Source organism: Babylonia areolata, chromosome 26 (genome assembly GCF_041734735.1).
Source record: "Babylonia areolata isolate BAREFJ2019XMU chromosome 26, ASM4173473v1, whole genome shotgun sequence".
NCBI classification, from domain to species: domain Eukaryota; kingdom Metazoa; phylum Mollusca; class Gastropoda; order Neogastropoda; family Buccinidae; genus Babylonia; species Babylonia areolata.
In genome coordinates this window covers 31,155,062-31,177,303 of record NC_134901.1, presented here as the reverse complement: position 1 = coordinate 31,177,303, position 22,242 = coordinate 31,155,062, and the positions used below count along the sequence as shown (strand labels likewise).

Sequence of the window (22,242 nt, the reverse complement as noted above, 5' to 3'; positions counted from 1 at the left end):
CTGATAATTAATCTCATTGTTTTGCTGAATTTGGTAACACTAACAAAGAGTTCAACCAAGCATATCATTAATTAAGAAGCTGTGTTTCTGTGTGTTTATTTTTATCACTAAAAGGGCACAAGCTTGGACATGATTTGGCAAACTTGTAAATATCTTTTTTTTCCCCAGTACATTAAAGCAGTTCTAAATTTTAACCCCTTCACTGCTAGTATGTTTTGCTATAGCCTATGCTGAGAAAATTTTCAGAAAAACAAGAAAAACACGCCAATGATTTTAATTTGCTTATATTTCAAAAAGTACTGAAGATAAGTGCATAAAAGTACTATCAAATGAAAGGAAAATGAACCAAGATTTTGTTTTTAATACTCACATGTTCAAATAACGAGCCAATCTGACACAAAAATTCCATAAAATGCAATAATAAAAAAATTTGGGACTGTCATTCCATCATGTAGGTGCTACAACATCAACCAGCTTATTAACCAGTCTTTCTTCTGACTGTTGTGATCAACCATACACACTGTCAAAGGCTGTGGAACAGTGTCCAGGTGCATAAGTCTCCAACACAGTCCACACAAACAATCAAAAGGGTGTACTCACCCAGCATCTATCACCAGTAAAATTGCTGTGTGTGGTACTTGTGGAAACAGTGCTGGTTTGCTGGGGCAGTCTGGGCAGTAGAACCTCACATCCTTTCTTTGCCCTTTCTTCCAGCAGACTCTGCACCTCCTTTGTAGCCGGGCCTTCTGTGGGGTAGGTGGGATGACATCAATGAAGTGTTGTCCACACAGACGAACAGCGTGGTCATCTGTAGCAGTGTCTGGGTCTTGGTCACCAAAAATCATAGCACTAGTTACATCCGTCTGGAAGTCCAGGAACGTAATGCTGTTGCCTGCTTTTTTGTTGAGGATGTGTGCATTCAGGATGGCAATTTGTAGAAAATGTACACACAGATATTTGTACCACTTCAGGGTTTTCCTTGTGGCATCGTAGGGCCGCAGTTGTTGGTCATGATGGTCCATGGCACCCATGTTTTTGTTGCAATCCAGAAGTGCTGGAGGCTTGTTTACTGTCCTTTGGTCTTGCTGCTGCTGGTCTTCAGCTGTAGGTTTGTGGCAAGTTGTCAACTACAGATGGTCCAGGATGAACATCATGATCATCACCATGCTGCATACCTGAAACACATTGCATAAAAGACTAAGTTTGTTGTTGTGGGTTTTTTTTACATATAAAAAGGTTATGAAATGGTACCATTTTATTTCTGATTGTTTTCAGAAGCTGAAATACAAACACACACAATTACCCCCCACCCCCCACACCCCCCCTCCCCGCAACATCCCACCCCCCAACACACACACACACTGAAACTGGTTCATGGTATGCCACACCCCCTTCATTCTTTCTCATAATAACACACACACACACACACACACACACACACACTTCTACAAGTGTTGCATTTACAAAGTAATTTAGGCATATAATTCTGTATATCATTCTCTGATTTCAGTTTAGTAAACATCTCCTCCCCCCCACCACCCCCACCCTCTCCCTGGCCCCGGCCCCCTCCCCCCACCCAACAACAACAACAACAACCCAATACACACTCGGGAACGAATTCACAGAAAGCTCTTGGCGAGTGACACACGATGTCTTCAACAATGAGCCAGCCAGCAAGCCACACCCCCTCGCACAGCATTGGTCACACAGTACACACGTGACTTTCTCTCTCTCACACAGACACTGATCAGTGACTGACGAAGCTACTTACCACAGCTAACACATTCAAAACACACACAATGCAGTCATATTCATTGTTACAACAAACAGAAAGCAAATAATAAACTGACAAACCTTGTAAACACCCACCTGCATCTTGAATCAGCTGAGCTTGTCTGTCTTCAGTTTCGTCAAGCAACTCCACCTCCCACCCCCCTCCATGTCAAAATCAGCGTCTTCAGCATCAACTTCACGCAGTTCTATCTCATTCAGTCCACAATCTTCATCTCTAATGTTTGCATCGCGAAAGATTTCTTTCAAAATTAGTGCAAGTGTCGGGGTTTGTCTGCGTTCAGCCATGGCTTTGCAAACACAACTTGAGCTTCGTACAAACTTGCAAAACTTTCGCCATAAATATGACAATCCAATGAATAATTTTAGCTTATGGAACTCAGGAGATAAAGAGCTCTCAGGGGAGCAGACTGCATTTTCTGTAATGTGGGACTTGAAACAGAACGTTGTAACATGACGTACGGCGCACGTCAATACAGCATTGTTGAGTGACATTTCATGATGTATGCCGTACGTCAACAGCGCAGTCAAGAGGTTAATTCCTCTTTCTCTCTTCTTTCTAATTTTTTTTTCTTTTTTTTCTTCTTTTTTTTTGTTATTTGCAGATATCCAGTCACGTAATGGAGAAACAATTGCACAGGTATTTCAATTGAGATGAAGGAGAGCAGCATGTTTACCTGAAATTTCAGCTAACGATGAAGAAGAACTGTACTGGGATTTACGCAGAGGTTGACCTGGAGTGGACAGCTGCTGCAGCTGTAACGACAGTCGCTCACACTGCTGTTGGAGGCTGGCAAATGTGCTGTTGAAACAAGCATATGAAAGTCCCTTTACTTCCATCCAAAATACTAAAAAAACAACAACAACAAAACACAACACACATTAACACACTTACACACACACACACACACACACACACACACACACACACACACACACACACACACATCCATCAGCCACTGAATTCAACAAGTTACAGGTACCAACACACACACACACACACACACACACAAATACAAGTGCACACACAATTAAATACATAAACTGAATTTGATACAATATAAACCCAAAATGGCAACTAAGAAAAAAAAGAAAGAAAAAAAGTTGAGTCCTTTGGGCTTTATTAATAAAGTAAGTCATTGTAATCTGAAGATGATGCAGTCTGTGTTTTCAGCAATGAGATGGAAGTGGCTCCGCAGTCCAAGGCCTGAGGCACACAGGTGCCCACCAATGTTACAATGGTAGTCTGTTGTCTGGGGGTGGGGCACACGCTGCCATGTGATGCATATTTCTCGCAGCAGCTATACATTGCTGGTCCTCTTCAAAGTCAGCCATAGATGAGAGACCTAAATGCTGGTCTGTTTGCTGCAGATGCTTCAAGTTCATGAGGCTGTATGCCGCTCCACTTGAGATAGGTCTTCAAAGTGTCCTTATTCCTCAATTTTGGCCTTCCCTGTCTGCATGAGCCTTTCTTTAGCTGACCCTATTTCAGCTGTCTAGATACGCAGCTGTTGTTGATCCTGTTGACATGGCCAGTCCAGCATAGCTGAGCCTTCAGCAACATTGATTCAATGCTCCATAAGCCAGATTTGTCCAGCACTTCTTGGTTTGTGACTTTGTCCTACCAGCAGATGTTCATGATTAGCTGAAATTTCAGATGTTCATGATCAAGCACAGTGATCTCACATGGAACTGTTCCAGCTGTTTGACATGCCGGGGATACAGGGTTCACGTTTCACATCCGCAGAGCAGTGAAGAAATGACAACAGTTTTGTAGACCTTGATCTCTGTGGCCAGTCTGATGCTTTTCTGCTGAAAGGACCCTCACTGTCAGTCTTGGCTGGCCTTTCATTCTGGATGTGATCTCTATATCCAGTGAACCATCTGCAGATATTATTATGCTGCCAAGGTACAAGAAGTTCTCCATGCACTTTAGCTGGATTCCATCAATAGTGATGTTTGGCTGGGGCAGGCTTATGTTCCGAGCTACTTGAACCAGGACCTCTGTTTTCCCCAGCTTGAGAATCAGTATCAGCTCAAGGAGGTGTCACAAATCCATATACGCTACACCACATCTGCTAAGCAGATGCCTGACCAGCAGCACAACCCAACGCGCTTAGTCAGGCCTTGAGAAAAAAAATCCACGCCTAACTATGGTGACTGAGCCTGTAGCCAACAATTTTAAAACAAAGAAACAAGTCACATGAAAACCACTAGCTACTTCATGCTAAACTATGCTGACCAAGTCTGTAGCCAACAATCTTAAAACAAAGAAACAAGTCACATGAAAACCACTAGCTATTTCACGCTAAACTATGCTGACCAAGTCTGTAGCCAACAATCTTAAAACAAAGAAACAAGTCACATGAAAACCACTAGCTATTTCACGCTAAACTATGCTGACCGAGTCTGTAGCCAACAATCTTAAAACAAAGAAACATCCCAGTTATGAAACACATTATTCAATAATGAAGCAAATTAATCTGTCATTTCAACGAGAAAAAATTCTTTCAAACAAAGTGAAGTACCATGACAGATGGAAATCAATCCAATAATGAAAATTCTGAAGTGGAATGAAAGAACACAAAAAAGAAGAAAAAAAGAATTCAAGTTTGTTTATCTTGTGGATGGAAATGGTGTTAAAATGTTTGCAAATGCATAAGACACAATAACCAAGTGCAGTTATGTTGTTTCCTCCACTGTCATGTTGTTTTAAACATAAACACTATACATGAACAGACACATACATCCACACACACACATCCTCCCATCCAAACACTTGCACAATATTACAATACAAAAGCTCACTGTTAACAATATTTCAGCTTGAGAGTTTCACAGTAAATGAAAACCCCAAAATGAAGGTTTCAATCTGAAATATTGGTGTATTTTTTTCTGTACCCACCTGTAACACAGTCCCACCCCCTTCCTGCTGATGTAGCTTGTTGCATGTTACCATCATCAGGATAACCAGAATCACTTCAGTTAATCAACAACAACATTACATTCATTTTCTATCATCATCAGGATAACCAGAATCACTTCAGTTAATCAACGACAACATTACATTCATTTTCTATCACGTTTTTGTTGTTGCTATTCTCAACGTGCAGAAAATCTAACAAAATTCTAGCCACCTCTTCTGTACCGTACGTGCTGGCTACTATCCTGACATGTGCAACAGCTTTTCCCTTTATTGAACACAAAAAAATGCATCAAAACTGAACCAAAACTTGCTGACATATTGCATCAAACACACATCAAGGCAGTCACCATGTCCAAAGATATATGCGTGTTCAAATGAGTGGTTGGACTGCTGATATTGCAGTTACCCCCCTAAACTGTGGATTTAACCACGGTCAGAATTGAAAGGTTTGAAGGCTGTAGTTCCAAGTGACCTGTACAGTTATGCAGGAATTCCATCTTTCCCAGGGGCTTTGCCACACTTCAACTGCTTTTTGGCAGTCCTGACCTCGCCATAATAAAGTTAGTATAAACAAGAAAACAATAAATTACTGAACTGAACATACAGCAAACATGTAACACTTCAATACAACAGGCTTACCTTCATCAACTTATTATATTAAAAGACTCATATTTGTCCCAGCAGAGACCTGCCCAAGCCTAAAATCTTGTTCAACCCAAATGAAAGCCTGTATAGCTCAATAAAACACAGTCCAGCCTGAACACTGTTACTGTATTATTTTCAAAACACAGTGATTTAGGAGGGAATGATGGTGAATTCTAGGAAAATTCAAGAAGACTGTAAAGGGAAGAATTCGAACCTAAAAAGCTGTCAATGAAAAACAATTTTAACTCACTCTATACTGCCCAATAACTTCCTTGATTATACTCTCTGTACTGTCCGTTTGTTTATGTTATAAGAAAAATACCTAAAAAAAATAAATAAATAAAAAAAAAGAAGAAGAAGAATGCAAGCACATACAGCTGTGGAATTTTGTGTTGATATAAAGAATATAACATCTGGCAAAGTTTCAAAACGCTCACTTTATTATTGGCTGATTTATCATATTTTGAAAAAAATCCATGTTTTTCACAACTGAGGGGTGAGTTTTTTCATATAACAGAAATTTCACAAATGTGGTCTTTTGTAACCACATGTCATGTTTGGCTTGAATTCGGTAACAAGATTGTTACTATGGATACAGTTAGGAGCATTCTGGGAATAAATGGAGCAAGACTCTAAAACTGTTGTCTGACTGCTGCTGAATGAGTTTAGGGACGCTGAGTGGAGTCAAATCAAAGCAGAACAATCACGGAACACTACAAAGGTGACGAGAATAGACATGAATGACTTGCAGCATGGCTGGAAGAGTTTGAATCATATGCAGACAGTGTCGGACTATTTATTGACGAAGATTCGGATGAAAACAAACAACAACAATGTGCACTTCTACTGTATACTGCAGGAAAGCAAGTAAGAGACACTTTCAAAACTTTACAAAACACAGGAGACATAAAAAAACTATGACAAAGCAGTGAAGGCTCTAAAAGAACTTTACAACGTCAAACCGAACAAAACATGTTTACGTCACAAATTCAGAAAATTAGAACAACTCCCGGAAGAAACAGTAGCACAATACATCACATGCTTACATGAACAAGCAGATGGTTGTGACTTTGGAGCTGATGATCTAGAAAACCAGATCCGCAATCAAGTTGTGGAAAAGAGAGACAACTTAGATCTGGCAAATGCCCTCAAAATTACAGCTACTTTTGAAGCTGTGGAAGATCAAGCCCAGGAAATGAAGACCGAAGAGGGAGAAAGTGTGTCCAAGGTTAGAGTGCCAAACACGAAAGTTCTCAAAGACTCACTCAGTGTTACTGGTGTGGCGGAAATCACTATGGCAGAGACCCAAGCTGCCCTGCCAAGGGGAATACTTGCTCAAGATGCGGAGGTGCCAATCATTTCCAAGCAATGTGCCGGTCAAAAAACTTTGAGAGAAACAAAGACAGAAACGGAAAGGAAAAGTTCCAGAAGTCGAAAACCCACTTCTATGGAAGAAGAAGAGGAAACACAGTTCATCAACTGGATGCTGAAGATAGCACAGACAGTGAAGAAGACGAAACGAACCTCTTCATGACAAACAGTGTCAACAGTCAAAACATTGCTACAAGACAAGAAGAAGAAACGAAACACTCAGAAGATAAAGAAGAAACACGTGTTTGCTACCAACTGAAGCATCAAGAACAAGAAGATTCCTGTGAAGACAGGAGGAATACCAATTGCTATGACTGTCGACTCAGGAAGTGACACGAATATCATCGATGAGAATTTGTGGAAAGAACTCAAGAAACAGAAGATAAAATGTACTTCAAGAAAATGTGTCAAGAAGCTGTTCCCATACACATCTGATAAACCACTACACACCATTGGTTGCTTCAATGCAGAAATACAAGCAGGTGAGACCAGCATCATGGCTGAATTCTGTGTAATCAAAGAGAAAGGTGAAGCGTTTTTGAGCACAGACACCGCCATGTTGCTGGGTGTTCTCAAAATCAGAATTAACATTCAGAACGTGTCCTCAAACAACAAAGAAACTGACATTTTCAACGATTTTCAACCACCCTTCACCAGATTTGGGAAACTGAAAGATCATCAAGTCAAGCTCACCGTTGATCTGAATGTCAAACCCATCGCTCAGCCTGTGAGACACACTCCATTCAGACTCTGTACAAAATTACAGGAGAAAATCCAAGAGCTTTTAGAGAAAGACATTATCAAACCAATCGAAAAGCCAACGCCCTGGGTCAGTCCAGTCGTGATTGTCCCCAAACTAAACGAAGCCATTCGTCTATGTGTTGACATGCAAAGAGTGAATGAAGCCATCATGAGAGAACGACATCCAATCCCGACAATGGACAAAATTCTACAAGGCATGAGTGAAAGCAAAATGTTCTCAAAACTAGATCTCAAACTAGGCTATCATCAACTAGAACTAGAGTCAAGAGACCTGACCACTTTTGTCACACACAGCGGTCTGTTCAGATACAAACGCCTTGTCATGGGAATCAGCGCAGCAAGTGAGATCTACCAGCATGAGATCCTGAAAGTTCTCCACGCAATACCAGGAGTAGCAAACATGACAGACAACATCGAAGTCCACGATCCAAACAAAGAAGAACATGATCGACAATTATACCAAGCCCTTCATCATCTGCAAGACGCCGGCCTGACACTGAACAAAGAAAAGTGCAAGTTCAGAAAGTCCAAAATCACGTTCCTGGGACACAAACTGACAGCAAACGGGATTCATCCCACAAAGGAGAAAGTAGAAGCAATCCAGAACGCCAGAGAACCAGAAACAGCAAGTGAAGTTAGAAGCTTGTTGGGACTTGTGAACTACTGTTCATGATTCATCCCAAACTCTGCAACTTTGGCCGACCCGCTACGAAAATTGACACGAAAGGACCAGAAGTTCATCTTTGGACCAGAACAGTGAACAGCATTTGAGTCACTAAAGAAAACCTTAGCTAGCGCCAAAACTGGGATATTTTGATCCGAAAGCCAAAACCAAGATCATCATGGATGCATCACTAGTGGGGAATTCTTGTCCGGCCAAGTTGATGAGAACACACCCAGAGTGATCAGCTATGCAAGTTGAAGCTTGACAGATGTAGAAAGACGGTACACTCAGAGAAAGAAGCCCTTGCCATCGTCTGGGCATGTGAAAAATTGATCTGCTGATGGACCATGAGCCTCTATAAGTCATCTACAGTCCACACTCAAAACCAAGTGCCTGGATAGAAAGATGGGTCCTTCAACTTCCAAGCCTACAAATTCAAAGTCGTCTACATCCCAGGCAAAACCAACATCGCTGACTCACTATAATGCCGACACCAACTGAGTCAAAACTGGCCGAAGAAAAAGAGAAACACATTCATTTCACTGCAGTGAGTGCAACGCCAAATGCAGTGACCACAAGGGAGATAGAAAGAGCTTCAGGTTAAGACAAAGAACTGACAAAGATTTGAGAAAATCTCAAGACGGGAAAATGGAATGACAACAATTTGAAACTGTAAGCAGCTATCAGTCCAGAGCTGTGTACAATCTGCAAGTTAGTGCTGAGAGGTTCAAGAATCATCGTGCCGAAGAAACTACACCCACGAATCATTGCCCTTGCCCATGAAGGACATTTTGGGATTGTTGGAACAAAACAAAACCTGCGAACCAAAGTTTGGTGGCCTGGAATGGAGAAAGAAGCAGAAAAATACTGCAAAACTTGCCACGGTTGCCAACTCGTGAGCCGACCAAACCCACCAGAACCAGTGGATAGCACAAAACTACCACAAGGACCATGGGAAGACATCGTTCTCAAATTCCTTGGACCACTTCCTTCAGGCGAATCAGTCCTCATGATCATTGACTACTACAGTAGATACTACGAAGTCGCTGTCATGAAGTCAGTAACTGCTGAGAAAACAATATCCGTCCTAAAAACAGTTTTTGCCAGGCATGGACTGCCACTGACTCTACACTCGGACAATGGCCCACAATTTGTATCTGAAGTCTTTGCCAAGTTCCTGAAAGAAAACGAAGTGAAACACATCAAAAGTACACCGAGATGGCCTGGAACAATGGAGAAATAGAAAGGCAGAACAGATCTCTCTTCAAAAGAATGAAGATTGCAAAAGCAGAGGGAAAAGAATGGAAAGACCAGATCCTGACCTACATTGCTGCCTATCGAGCATCGCCTCACCCAACAACAGGAAAAAGCCCTGCAGAACTTCTGTTCGGACGCAAAATTTGAACGAAAATTCCTCAACTAACAACAGAAATGATTGATCAGGAAACCTGAGATCATGATGCTGAAAGAAAAGGACTTTCAAAACTATATGCTGATCAGAGGAGAGGAGCAAAATCCTCAGACATCGATCTTTGAAACAGGGTGCTGATGAAGAACCAGAAGACTGGAAAATTGCACACTCCATTCATCCCTGAACCCTTCGAAGTTGTTCAGAAACACGGCAGCAAAATCACCATCCAGTCATCAGATGGAGCCGTCTACAGCCGTAACTCCTCCCTCATGAGGAAATAATCTTCATCACAAAGAAGAAGAGGAGGCTGGAGCTATTCCCACTGAGATTGCGCCCCCAACATCAGACCAAGAAGACAAGACAACGGAGAAAATGTCCTGCCCACCCGGTGTGCAAACACCACACTTTGCAAATCCCAATGACACCAGAAACATTACAAACCCACTGGTCGTACTAATGACATTTGAAGCGAATGATGAGCAGAGTTCAACTCCCAAACACAGACCTATACGACCAAGAAAATACCACAGAAATTCAGTGACTTTATGAAGACTTAACTTGGGTTAGATAAGATGCTCTAACCCACTAGACAAAAGCAAAAACACATTCAAAGTGTGAAGACTGTAATGTAAAACAAGTACATTACCACACAATTCAGCATTGTTAATTGAAGCATAAGTTCTTTACATTGATTTAATTTGTTCAAACATTTATTTGTTTAATAAATTCAATGTTAGTTAATGTAAGTTGTTAAATGTTAAAACTAAAGATATTCAAGAAGAAGTTGACATTTCTCAAAATACTTTTGTAATTTAGAGAAAAGACACTATATTAGTAAATGTATGACCAAACTTATTGATAAAGATGATTCGGTTATTACTGAACCAAGGGATATATCAAATCATGTTAAAGGATTTTATGAACAACTTTACAGGGAAAGGGATGCTGAACAGTGTGAAATAGATCACCTTATAAGCAACATGGCAAAATTAAACACCGAAGAAGCCAACAAATTAGTAGGGGAAATAAATTTAGAAGAAGCATGTGAGGCTTTCTGAAAAATGAAAAATTCAAAAAGCCCAGGAAACAATGGATTCTCTGCAGAATTTTTCAAAGTGTTTTGGGGCAGGATAGGACCCTTTGTTGTCAGAGCTCTAAATACAGCATAATCAAAGGGTGAACTCACTCCAACACAAAAAGAAGGCATTATAATTTGTATTCCAAAAGGAGACAAAGCAAGGGAAGACATAATAAATTGGAGACCAATATCCCTCTTAAATACAGTTTATAAGATTGGATAAACATGCATAGCTAACCGAATAAAGACTGTATTACCTACTTTGATTAATGATGATCAAACTGGTTTTGTTCCTGGGAGGTATACAGGAGACAATATTAGATTGATTTATGATTTGATAGAGTACCTAAATTGTAAGAATCTACCCGGCCTGCTGTTGAATATAGATTTTGAAAAGGCTTTCGACTCGTTAGATTGGAACTTTATGTTTAAGGTACTGAAGGCTTTTGGTTATGGGGAAAGCATAAACAACTGGATTAGAACCTTTTATGCTAATATTAAGTCAACTGTAATTACTAATGGACATGCATCCACATGGTTCTCTGTCAAAAGAGGATGTAGACAAGGTGTCCCAATCTCTCCTTATCTTTTTATTCTGTCTGTAGAAATTCTTGCAATAATGATTAGATAAATGAAGATATTAAAGGCATTCTAATAAATAATACTGAACATAAATTATCCCAATATGCAGATGATACAGAGTTTACTTTAGAAGACGATAAAAAATCATTTGAAATGTGTATATCAGTAATAAAAAATTTTGGAGCAAAATCTGGATTACACATGAATGCTGGAAAAACAAGTGTAGTGTGGTTAGGATGCAAAAAGAGGTCAAAGACAAGATACATGCAACACCTTGTCATAGAATGGAATCCCCCTAGATTCAAAATACTTGGCATTTGGTTTACTAATGATCTAAAAGATTGCGAAAACATGAATTGCAATGAAAAATTAACAGAAATAAAATTACTATTTAAGATATGGACGAGACGACAAATAACACCACTTGGCAGAGTTGCAATTCTTAAATCACTTATCCTGTCAAAATTGATTTATTTATGGTTATTGCTTCCTAATCCCCCTGGTGATTTTATAGATGATTTGCAAAAAAAGATGCAATATTTTCATATGGAACAAAAAACAGGATAGAATAAATAGAAAAACGGTAGCAAAAAATATAAGTAACGGTGGTTTAAATTTTCCTGAATTGAAAACATACTTGCACTCTTTAAAACTAACATGGCTTAGGAAAATTAAAGAGACAAATCATAAATGGAAAAATATTTAAATTGTCCTGAATTGAAAACATACTTGCACTCTTTAAAACTAACATGGCTTAGGAAAATTAAAGAGACAAATCATAAATGGAAAAATATAGCATTAGAGAATAATATGGAAAATTATGGCCCAAAGATATTAGGAATACATAAAACAATACATAAATTTTGGACAGAAGTTCTTAATGCATATGATAAATTTTATCATAAAACTGAAATAGAGAATCCTAGTCAGATGCTTGCTGAACCCATTCTCTTTAACGAAAGAATAAGAGTTGGTCATAGTATTCTTTCTTACAAAAATTGGATTGGAAAAGGTATTTAAAAAGTTGCTGACTTTATTGGAGGGAATGGACAATTTTTATCTTTTACAGAATTCAGACAAAAATATGATTTAACGATTGATTTTGTGACCTTCACTGGAATAAAAAAAATCAATTAAAAATTTCATACGAAAGTGTAACATACCTATAAATGTTAATACCATAGCAGAGAAAAATGCTGCATTGCAAACACTACATTCTGTTAAAAAAGGAACACAACTGTATTACAACATCATGTGTGATAGTGGACCAGAGCCCAAATATTGTAGGAAGTGGGAAGAAAAATTACTACATGAAATCAAATGGAAAGAATGCTTCCTTAAAACAAAACAAATTAAAGATATCAATTTAAAATGGCTTCAGATTAGAATAACCCACAGATTTTTAGCAACAAATGTAATCCTTAAAGAAATAAGAATAATGAATGACAATAACTGTAATTTTTGTAATAATGAAAAAGACAGTATTGATCATATCTTTTGGAAATGCCAAGTTATACAGTGTTTTTGGAAATGTGTTCAGACTATGTTTAACGAAACTTGTGAATTAACATCAAATTTGAGATTAACTGAAAACCTGGTTTTGTTTGGATGTGGTATTTGATTTTATCATTCTGGTAGCTAAATCCTACATTTATAAGTGTAAACGGGATAACAGTCAGCCTGACTTGAATATATTTAGAACACTACTTACCTATAGATACAAAACAGAAAAGCACAAAGCAAGTATAAATTTTAGACTAAATGAATTCTCTGCCAACTGGTGTTATTACAAAAACCTGCTCACTGAAAACCCCAGACTCCATGTCCTTTTTCTTTTTGGATACTTTTATTTAGCAAAAAGAAGCAGTGCCCAACAAATGATATGTATTTGCACTATTGTTTCATGATAACTTGACATAATTAATTAGTTAAAAGAAGAATTTGGTCTACTATTATTAGAAAACACTCACCATATGTTAACTTGGTAGCAATGGGGCAGTTGTAGCTCTATGATGTCTCCTGTGAACTATGTTATTTGACTGTCAAATGGGTTCAGCTAGTTGGGAATCAGGGTGTCACATTATAAGTGGATTTCTTATGGGTTTTTTTTCTTCTTTTCTTTTTCTTTTTCTTGTGTGTGTGTGTGTGTGTGAAAATACCCTTGCTAATTATTACCATGCTTGTATAATATGCAACTTGTCACAGGAAAATTGTCATGGTGATGATATTGAAGAGAAAATATAACCTTCATTGCAAGGGGAAAAAAAAGCTGACATTTCATATCACAAAAAACATTAATGAGAAAGGGACATTTTGTGAAACATAGACTATAAAGTTTTAAATTCAGTTATTCAAGTGAAAACCATTTGTGTTATAAACATCACATTTCACTGTGAATTTATTATGTGTTTTTTGTTGTTGTTTTTTTTTTAAAGAAAAAAAAGTTGAACATTAACTTCAAAGTAAAGAAAAAATGCCCTGTGAGTTGGGCACTGATAGAATTGACCCACTGCCCTGCCATGCATGTCGTAAGAGGCAACTAAGGCAGGACCACCTCGCTCGGAGGTTAAAGGGGTTTGCGTAGGGTTAACTACCCTACCTGTAAAAAAGACCAGTTACAGAAGCATCGACGACAAAGAACCAAAACATTCACCTGGGCAAGGAAGGGTCTCCGTCCCGGAGACTTATGATGTGGTGCAGTGAAAGCCGAAAGGAAGCTGCAACGCTGACTCCCCTTCTGACACCCAGGACAACAACGCGAGTAGCCACATGGAACATCAGGACGATGTATGAAGCAGGAAGAACCATCCAAGTAGCGAGAGAGATGAAAAACTACAAGATCGGAGTGCTAGGATTGAGTGAGACAAGGTGGCTACAGTCAGGACAGATGAGACTTTCATCTGGAGAGCAACTGCTGTATTCAGGACACACAGAGGAGGGTGTGGCCCTGATGCTGGCACCGGAGGCACAGGGGGCACTCATTGGCTGGGAACCTGTCAACTCCCACATCATCACAGCCAAGTTTACCACCAAGAAGAATAACATCAGGCTGAACATCATCCAGTGCTATGCTCCCACCAATGATGTGGAAGAAGAGAAGAAAGATGACTTCTACCAACAACTACAGACAGTGATAGACAGAAGAGGAGCCAAAGACATAACCATACTGATGGGAGATTTCAATGCCAAAATCGGAAGGGACAACACCGGCTACGAGGACACCATGGGGACACACGGACTGGGACAGATGAATGAGAATGGTGAGCACATGCAGACCTGTGCGCCCTGAACTAGCTGGTGATAGGAGGAAGTATCTTCCCACACAAGCGCATCCACAAGGCCACATGGAGATCCCCGAACCATGTAACGGAGAATCAGATCAACCACATCTGCATTAGCCGCAAGTTCAGGAGATCATGGCAGGATGTGCGAGTGATGAGAGGAGCCGATGTGTCATCAGACCACCACCTTCTTACGACGACAACACAACACACGGACAAGGTTAATTGTTGGACTGCTCAGAAACAAGGACACAAAAGCAGCATTCCAGATCAGCCTTTCCAACAGGTTCCAGCCACTACAAGAGCTGACAGAAGACGGTGAGATGGACATCGAGACACAGTGGGAACACAGCAAGAAGCTCTGGCACGACACATGTGAAGAGGTCCTTGGCAAGAAGAAGACTCAGCAAAAGGAATGGATCTCTGCCAACACCATCCACAAGCTGGAAACAAGGAAAGAGAAGAAAACCTCACTGAACACGAGCCGAACAAGAGCAACTAAGGCAAAGGCACAGGAAGAGTACACAGCAGCGGACAGAGATGTAAAGAGGAGCATCAAGAAGGACAAGTGGGACTACATCGACGACCTGGCCAGTCAAGCAGAGGCAGCAGCCGCACAGGGGAACCTGAAGGACCTGTGCCTGGTGACCAAGAAGCTGACCAGCAAGTTCCAGCAGACAGACAAGCCAGTGAAGGATAAGAACGGGAACCCACTGACAACAACCAAGGAACAGCTGAAACGATGGGCAGAACACTTCAGGGAGCTGCTGAACCGCCCCGCCCCTGACGCACCACCAGACATCCCACCCGCAGAGACAGAACTGCCCATCAACTGTGACAAACCCTCCTCAAAAGCAGAGATCAAGAAGGCCATCATGACTCTGAGAAATGGGAAGGCTGCAGGACCGGACGAGATACCAGCAGAAGCCATCAAAGCAGACATGGAAACAGCTGTCAACATGCTATACAGCCTCTTCAGCAAGACCTAGGAGAAGAAGGAGGTACCAGCCCAGTGGAAAGAAGGAATCATCATCAAGCTGCAGAAGAAAGGAGACCTCAGGGACTGCAGCAACTACCGAGGGATCATGCTCCTGTCAACACCTGGCAAGGTTCTCAACAGGGTTCTACTGGAAAGGATGAAAGAGGCCGTCGACCCAAGCTCCAAGACCAGCAGGAAGGTTTCCGGCGGAACAAATCCTGAGCCGACCAGATTGCCAACCTGCGCATCATCGTGGAACAGTCGCTGGAGTGGAACTCCCCCCTCTACATCAACTTCCTAGATTATGAGAAGGCCTTTGACAGCGTGGACAGAGAGATGCTGTGGAAGCTGCTGAGGCACTATGGAGTCCCACAGAAGATCATCTCCCTCATCCGGTGCACCTACCAGGACATGAGCTGCAGGACTGCCCACGCAGGCTGGCTGTCCGAAAGTTTCGAGGAGAAGACCGGACTTTGTCAGGGGTGCCTGCTGTCACTTTTCCTCTTCCTCCTGGTCATCGACTGGATCATGAAGACCACTACAACAGGCAGGAACAACAGTATGCAGTGGACACTCTGGACACAGCTGGATGATCTCGACTTTGCTGATGACCTGGCGCTCCTGTCACACAACCACAGCCAGATGCTGGACAAGACCACTCGCCTGGAGACCACGTCAGCCAGGACAGGGCTCAAGATCAACAAGAAGAAGACCGAGCTGATGAAGATCAACACCACTGCCAACACACCAGTCACAGTCAGTGGAGAGCCCATCAGGGAGGTGGAGTCTTTCGTCTACTTGGGAAGCGTGGCTGACCGACAGGGAGGCACGGACTGAGACGACACAGCCAGAATCGGCAATGCAAGAACAGCTTTCATCATGCTCAAGAACATCTCGGCATCTGGAGCAATCAGTATGAAAACCAAACTCTGCATCTTCAACTCCAATGTGAAGTCAATTCTGCTCTACAGATGCGAGACATGGCGGACAACACAGACGATGCAGCAGAAGATTCAGACATTCTTCAACACCTGTCTGAGGCGCATCTACAAAATCCGATGGCAGGAGAAGATCCGAAACGAAGATCTGTGGGAGCAAGTGGGACAGGAACCAGTGGCCAAGCAGATACTGCGGAGGGAGTGGGGCTGGATTGGACACACCCTCAGGAAGCCAGCGTCCAGCATCACACGCCAAGCCCTGACCTGGAACCCGCAGGGAAAGAGGAAGAGAGGCTGGCCTCGCAACAGATGGAGGCGAGACACCGAGGCAGAGCTGAAGCATCAAGGGACAAACTGGACTGGAATGGCCAGAACAGCCCAGAACAGAGAGCGATGGCGAGGAGTCGTCGATGGCCTATGCTCCACCGGGAGCGATGGGCATAATGATGATGAATGATGAAAGAGAAATAGTCGGTTTCGTTAAATTTTGTCATTACACACTTTAACATTAATTTAAAGGTTAGAAACAGAGGTCATGCTTTATTAAATAAAATAATTTTTTTTTTTTTAAATGGTTTAAATTAATTCCCGAGAAAAGGAGGGATGTCGTTTTTGGCTAGAATTCGGTAACAAGATTGTTACTATGGATATAGTTAGGAGCATTCTGGGAATAAATGGAGCAAGCCTCTAAAACCGTTGTCTGACTGCTGCTTAGCGTGAATGAGTTCAGGGACGCTAAGTGGAGTCAAATCAAAGCAGACCAGAGCCAGAACAATCATGGAACACTACACCACGGACACTTCTTAATTGTAGCATTTGAATGGGCAAATGTGTATGCACAATGGAGATCCACTATAGAATCAGTATCAGTATCACCTGGACAAACACACTCACTCACGCATATGCACATGCTGTACTGCCTATTAGAATGGAGTACTAAAAATATCAGAAAAACAGAGAAGCTTTGGTGCCACTCATGCATGAGAATTTCCCGAAACTCTTCCTTTTTCATATCTTGGCCTTCAGCAACATCAGCAACAGCTACATGTTTGTCTGCTGCTGAGTCACTGTCTCTGAAACCATGTGTCTTCAACACTTTCGCCAATTTCGCCATCTTGTCCAGCGATTGAGTGAGAGGCCAGAGTTGGGTGACTGTACACTCACAAGTACTGTACTCAAACAAAGGCATTCTCAGACACAATAAAAGTAAAGGTGCACTTTTGACTATAGAATAGAGCTGTGTCATTTAGTTTCATACAAGACCGTTAACCTGTGAATTATGAATTTTTAAACTCGTGGTACGCTATAGCGTACCACAGTAACAAAGCGTTGTGCACATGAGGTACACTATAGCGTACCTTAGTATAGAAAAACTTAAAGAAAAGATTTATACTAAACTTTCACTCAGTGTGGGTCTTTAATTCATCAGAATGTACAATCCAGCATAGCAAAAGGTTTACTGGTGTTAAAAAGGTAGAATGCATTGGAGCAAAACAACAGCAATGTTTTATTAAAAACAAAACATAAGTCAAGCCCTTTCCTGTTATGAAAACAAACTATAATAGTGAAATAATTCACACACACACACACACACACACACACACACACAGAGACAGAGAGAGAGCTACAGCATACCCATTGTAAAAATAATTTTTAAAAATCATCCCCAGGTGTCACTTTCAGTTGTCCATTGGGAGTAATATTTCTTACACAACTGGAGATAATGGTGGAAGGAGTGTTTTTCTATTCAACTTTAAGCACAAAATCACTTTCATCATATGTAACCAGTCTCAGGTTCTCTAGCACTGAACAGCTGAGTCACTCATTAACTGTCAACATAGTACTGTCACTGTACGCATCTCACAATGCTGCATCCAGAGAGGGATAAGGGGAGAGGTTGAATTTCTGCCTACACCATGCATTTTGCTCATGAAAGTAGGAATAAGGGGAGGATGAGTGTGGCTGTCATGTTTGTGGTGATCTGAGTCACTGACGGTTATATATAGTGGACTGTTAATATTGAGGCCAAAGGAAGTAGCAGCTGTTCTTGATAATGTGAAATCTTGGAGCACCTGTTTTATCTACAGCTCTTCACAAACTTCGCCAATGAATTGGCAAAACAATACAGCAAACAGTGTTCTGCCAAACTGAGCATTACACAGGTTTCATTTCCGCAGTCTGGTTGGCAATGGTGTGTTTTCCAGTTGATTAAGATGATGTGGTTGCTCCATCAGGTTTGCAGTTATCTACACCGCAGGTCATTTTGTGTGCTTGATCATTTGTGTGTTTTGTCAGCATTTACTTTCCACTGGATCCGTATTCATTAAGTCTGACCATATGGCACACAGAAACACACATCTGTAGAGTCAATCTTGTTTGCATCATGTCTCAAATTTAAAATCCATTTTCATTTTTGTCTTCGTCCATTCCCACTTCCGCGCAAATCTCACACAATCATCACAATTTTTAGTCCAAAGTTGGCTGTCATAATTTAGTGAAAACTTCATGATGCTGGACATCAGGATGACAATATCTGACTTGGTCAACACCACTTTTTACAGTTAACTCATCAGAGATCGAGCCATTGCAGTTCTCTCCCATGCATGGCCTTCAACACATTGTTACACATGCAACTTAAGTAAACAACACATTCAGTTAAATGTGAGTATTTTACTAGCTTTAAAAAAAAAAATTTAAGTTTCATCCAAGGCAAATCAATGTCATTAATTTATTGTATAACAGAGAAATCAAAGAGAGTGAAATGGCTACAAAAAATACCCAAACAAAAATGTCTCCATGCCAGAAACTGCCCAAAATCAAGATGCTATAGGCTAGATTTTCAGTACATGCAAGATGACTTTGCACCCCCACAATATGACAATATTTTGAACATAAATCATAAGTATAATAATAGTACTGTTAATACAAAAAGCACACAATATAACTGTACACCCTGAGAAATTGCTTAGCTGTAGATCAATCTATATTCCAGCTCCATAGAACGCTCAGTCTCTAAGTTCTCCAAACAGAGGGTACCAGATGAAACTTTCACTGCTTTCTATGACTGTATCAGTCAGATTTTATATTTTGCTTTACTCGTCTTTCATTTGACTTTAGTTTCTTCCAAATCACAAAAACTCTGACAGCTGTGCTATTCATACAGCACCAGTTCTGAATGTAGTACCATCAACACTGCCTTTGTAGGACACACACAAAATCTTTAGCATATATGTATTTTTTCTGCTTTCAAGTTTCATTTTCATGCATAGATATACAATGTTAATATGTACAGCCATCTTTTGGGGTACCTTTATGTCAAATTGTATAAGAATGTTCTTAATATGTTCAGGGTTTAGGTTTCATGTAGGTCATCAGTCACTGATGCATATAATTCTGATATGTTCCATCGATGTGGCAGCCAGTCAGTCACTTGACTGATAATATTTTTTTGGTAAAAATGATCATACTAAAAGGGCTTTTGCAACAAAAAAGGGGCTTTTGCAGATTTGTCTTATTCTGCAGTTTCAAACTCTGAAAAAACATAAATATAATGGTAACTGTTGTTGCTCTGCAATACGACACTGAGTAGACGGATATTATGAAAAGCAAATCAAAACTTGTTGTACCATAATGGAAACCGAAATGAGGTATGTTTACACAATGGTTTTTTTGCGTATTGTGAACTGCAGCAAAATATACAGTGCCAGTTTAGCTTTTTACTTTCCTGCCAGGCTCCTCAATTCAAACTGAGGATGGCTTTGATACATACATGTAGAACATTTTGCCATACGAAATCATCCACATTGTAAAGCATGCCAGCATGCTGCTGAATGGCGCTGCCTTATGTCAAGAAAGATCAGAAAGTGTTAAGAACAGTTGCAGTCTCTCGATCCATTCTACACATGTTTGAAGAGTCTGAATCTGTGATATGTCTTCAGTGTTCATGGGCAACTTAAGTGTTTATTTCATCGATATTATGTAAGAGTGTAGGCCTTTCAAGTTAAATCAGAATACGATCAAGATATGTACAAGATATGTACAGGTGCACTTTAACGTGCATGATCATTCTTGTTTTATATTTGAACATTTAAACTTCGTTTGGGGTATATATTTGGTTCCATTACCCATACCCATAACCCAGATTACACACACTGACATTGATAACATTATCTTTAAAGTGCATTATGTTGGCTTGGTGCTTCTGGAAATTTTAGAGACATTTTACAGCTGTGAAGAATTGGATTTCCATAATGCAGAGGAAAGCACTTTCCTAAAATAATGACATCAGAACAATGAAAGTGACAGTGACACTATTGGTCTGATGTCTTTCCGCTGTACTGCTTTGCTTTTGTTTCTACTTTTCCTTTGAATTAATTTGACCATAATGTGAACATTTGCTATCCAGAGCATTCAGCATAAGTCAGTGTTTCAGCACTGCAAAATAATTTTAGTAATGACTATATTATATTTTCCATGTTCATCATGACATTACAAACATTAGCACAAAGTCTCAAAATATTCACACACACACACACACACACACACACACATATATATATATATATATATACCATTTCACATATTGTGATGGAGTACAAATTCAGTCACAAATATTGGGGTTGTCAGGCGTCCCACTGGGGATGGGAATAAGGGGTTAATTTTCTTGACTGAATCAAACCTAAACGTATATTATGTCTATCTATTTTTGTAACTTTGCGAAATTTTGAATTTGGAAAAAAGTTTCTTTTGATTAACAAACTTAAATAAAGTATTTTTAAAAAGTCACTCCTACCTTGTATATCTGTCCAGCTGACATGAAGCATCCAACTTGAATTGCTCCAGTGCACTGACGTGCTGTGAAAGAGTGTCCACTTGTGACTGCAGAGAGATGTTAGATTTCTCCAGTGTGTCCACCTGCCAGACATACATATCTACATCATCACAGCTATGATATGACACACATATTGCTGTTATATAATGACACAAACACCACTGCTGTGACATGACAACCACGTCACGCCGTAATCAAATGAGTTCATTTTAAGGCCACTGAAAATTACGTGTAAAAATTGGATGATCATACTGAGCACACTCTTATGATGGAGACCAGCATGCTTGTGTTTTGTGTGAAAATATGTTGTTTACGCAAAATACACAAATACTTGTATTAATAACAATCTATTTGAGCAGAGACAATTTGATTGGCCCACATATTTCTTGGTATTACAACAAACAATCAAAAATTCAAAGACATGTCACAGTGTGTTTGAAATAAAGTGCCACTGATACATACAACCTGTAAATAACCCACTGAAATTAAGAAAAATGAATCAATTGGCCCATACTGCTTTTGATCCTGGATGAACACTCAGTAAGAAATACGAGTCACTTCTGTTATTACTGTTATATTACTGTTATGATATGACATACATATCACTACTCTAATAAGATTCACACAGCACTTCTGAAATACTACACATACATCACTGCTGTGACATACATTTCACTGCTCTACTATAAGGACATGCACTTGCACCACTGCTGTGACATACATTTCACTGCTCTACTATATATACATATTCAATTCAAATTCAAAAACACTTTATTACTCCACATGGAAATTAACATGTGCAATCGCAGGCTCGTTGTAGACACCAACATAAAGAAAGAACATATGTACCATACAATACACTAAAACAAGTCAGATATAAACTCTCAGTAGCTGACTAAAACAACCCCACACCTGCACACACCCACACATGCGCACACATTAAGACAATAATGTATACCAATAGAAAACATCCAGCAAATAAA

The 22,242-nt window shown here is 40.2% G+C and overlaps 1 protein-coding gene across 2 annotated transcripts in view; it reads right to left on the bottom strand.

The window, feature by feature from the left end:
- LOC143300608 (E3 ubiquitin-protein ligase TRAF7-like) overlaps nucleotides 1-22,242 on the bottom strand; it is a 116,902-nt gene that overhangs the window by 53,884 nt on the left and 40,776 nt on the right. For both annotated transcript variants that reach the window (XM_076614391.1, XM_076614390.1), the window contains exons 5-6: nucleotides 21,221-21,342; nucleotides 2,469-2,593 (exon numbers count right to left, since the gene is read on the bottom strand). In XM_076614391.1, the coding sequence (XP_076470506.1) occupies nucleotides 2,469-2,593; nucleotides 21,221-21,342 (247 nt within the window). The remainder of the gene's footprint in view (nucleotides 1-2,468; nucleotides 2,594-21,220; nucleotides 21,343-22,242) is intronic.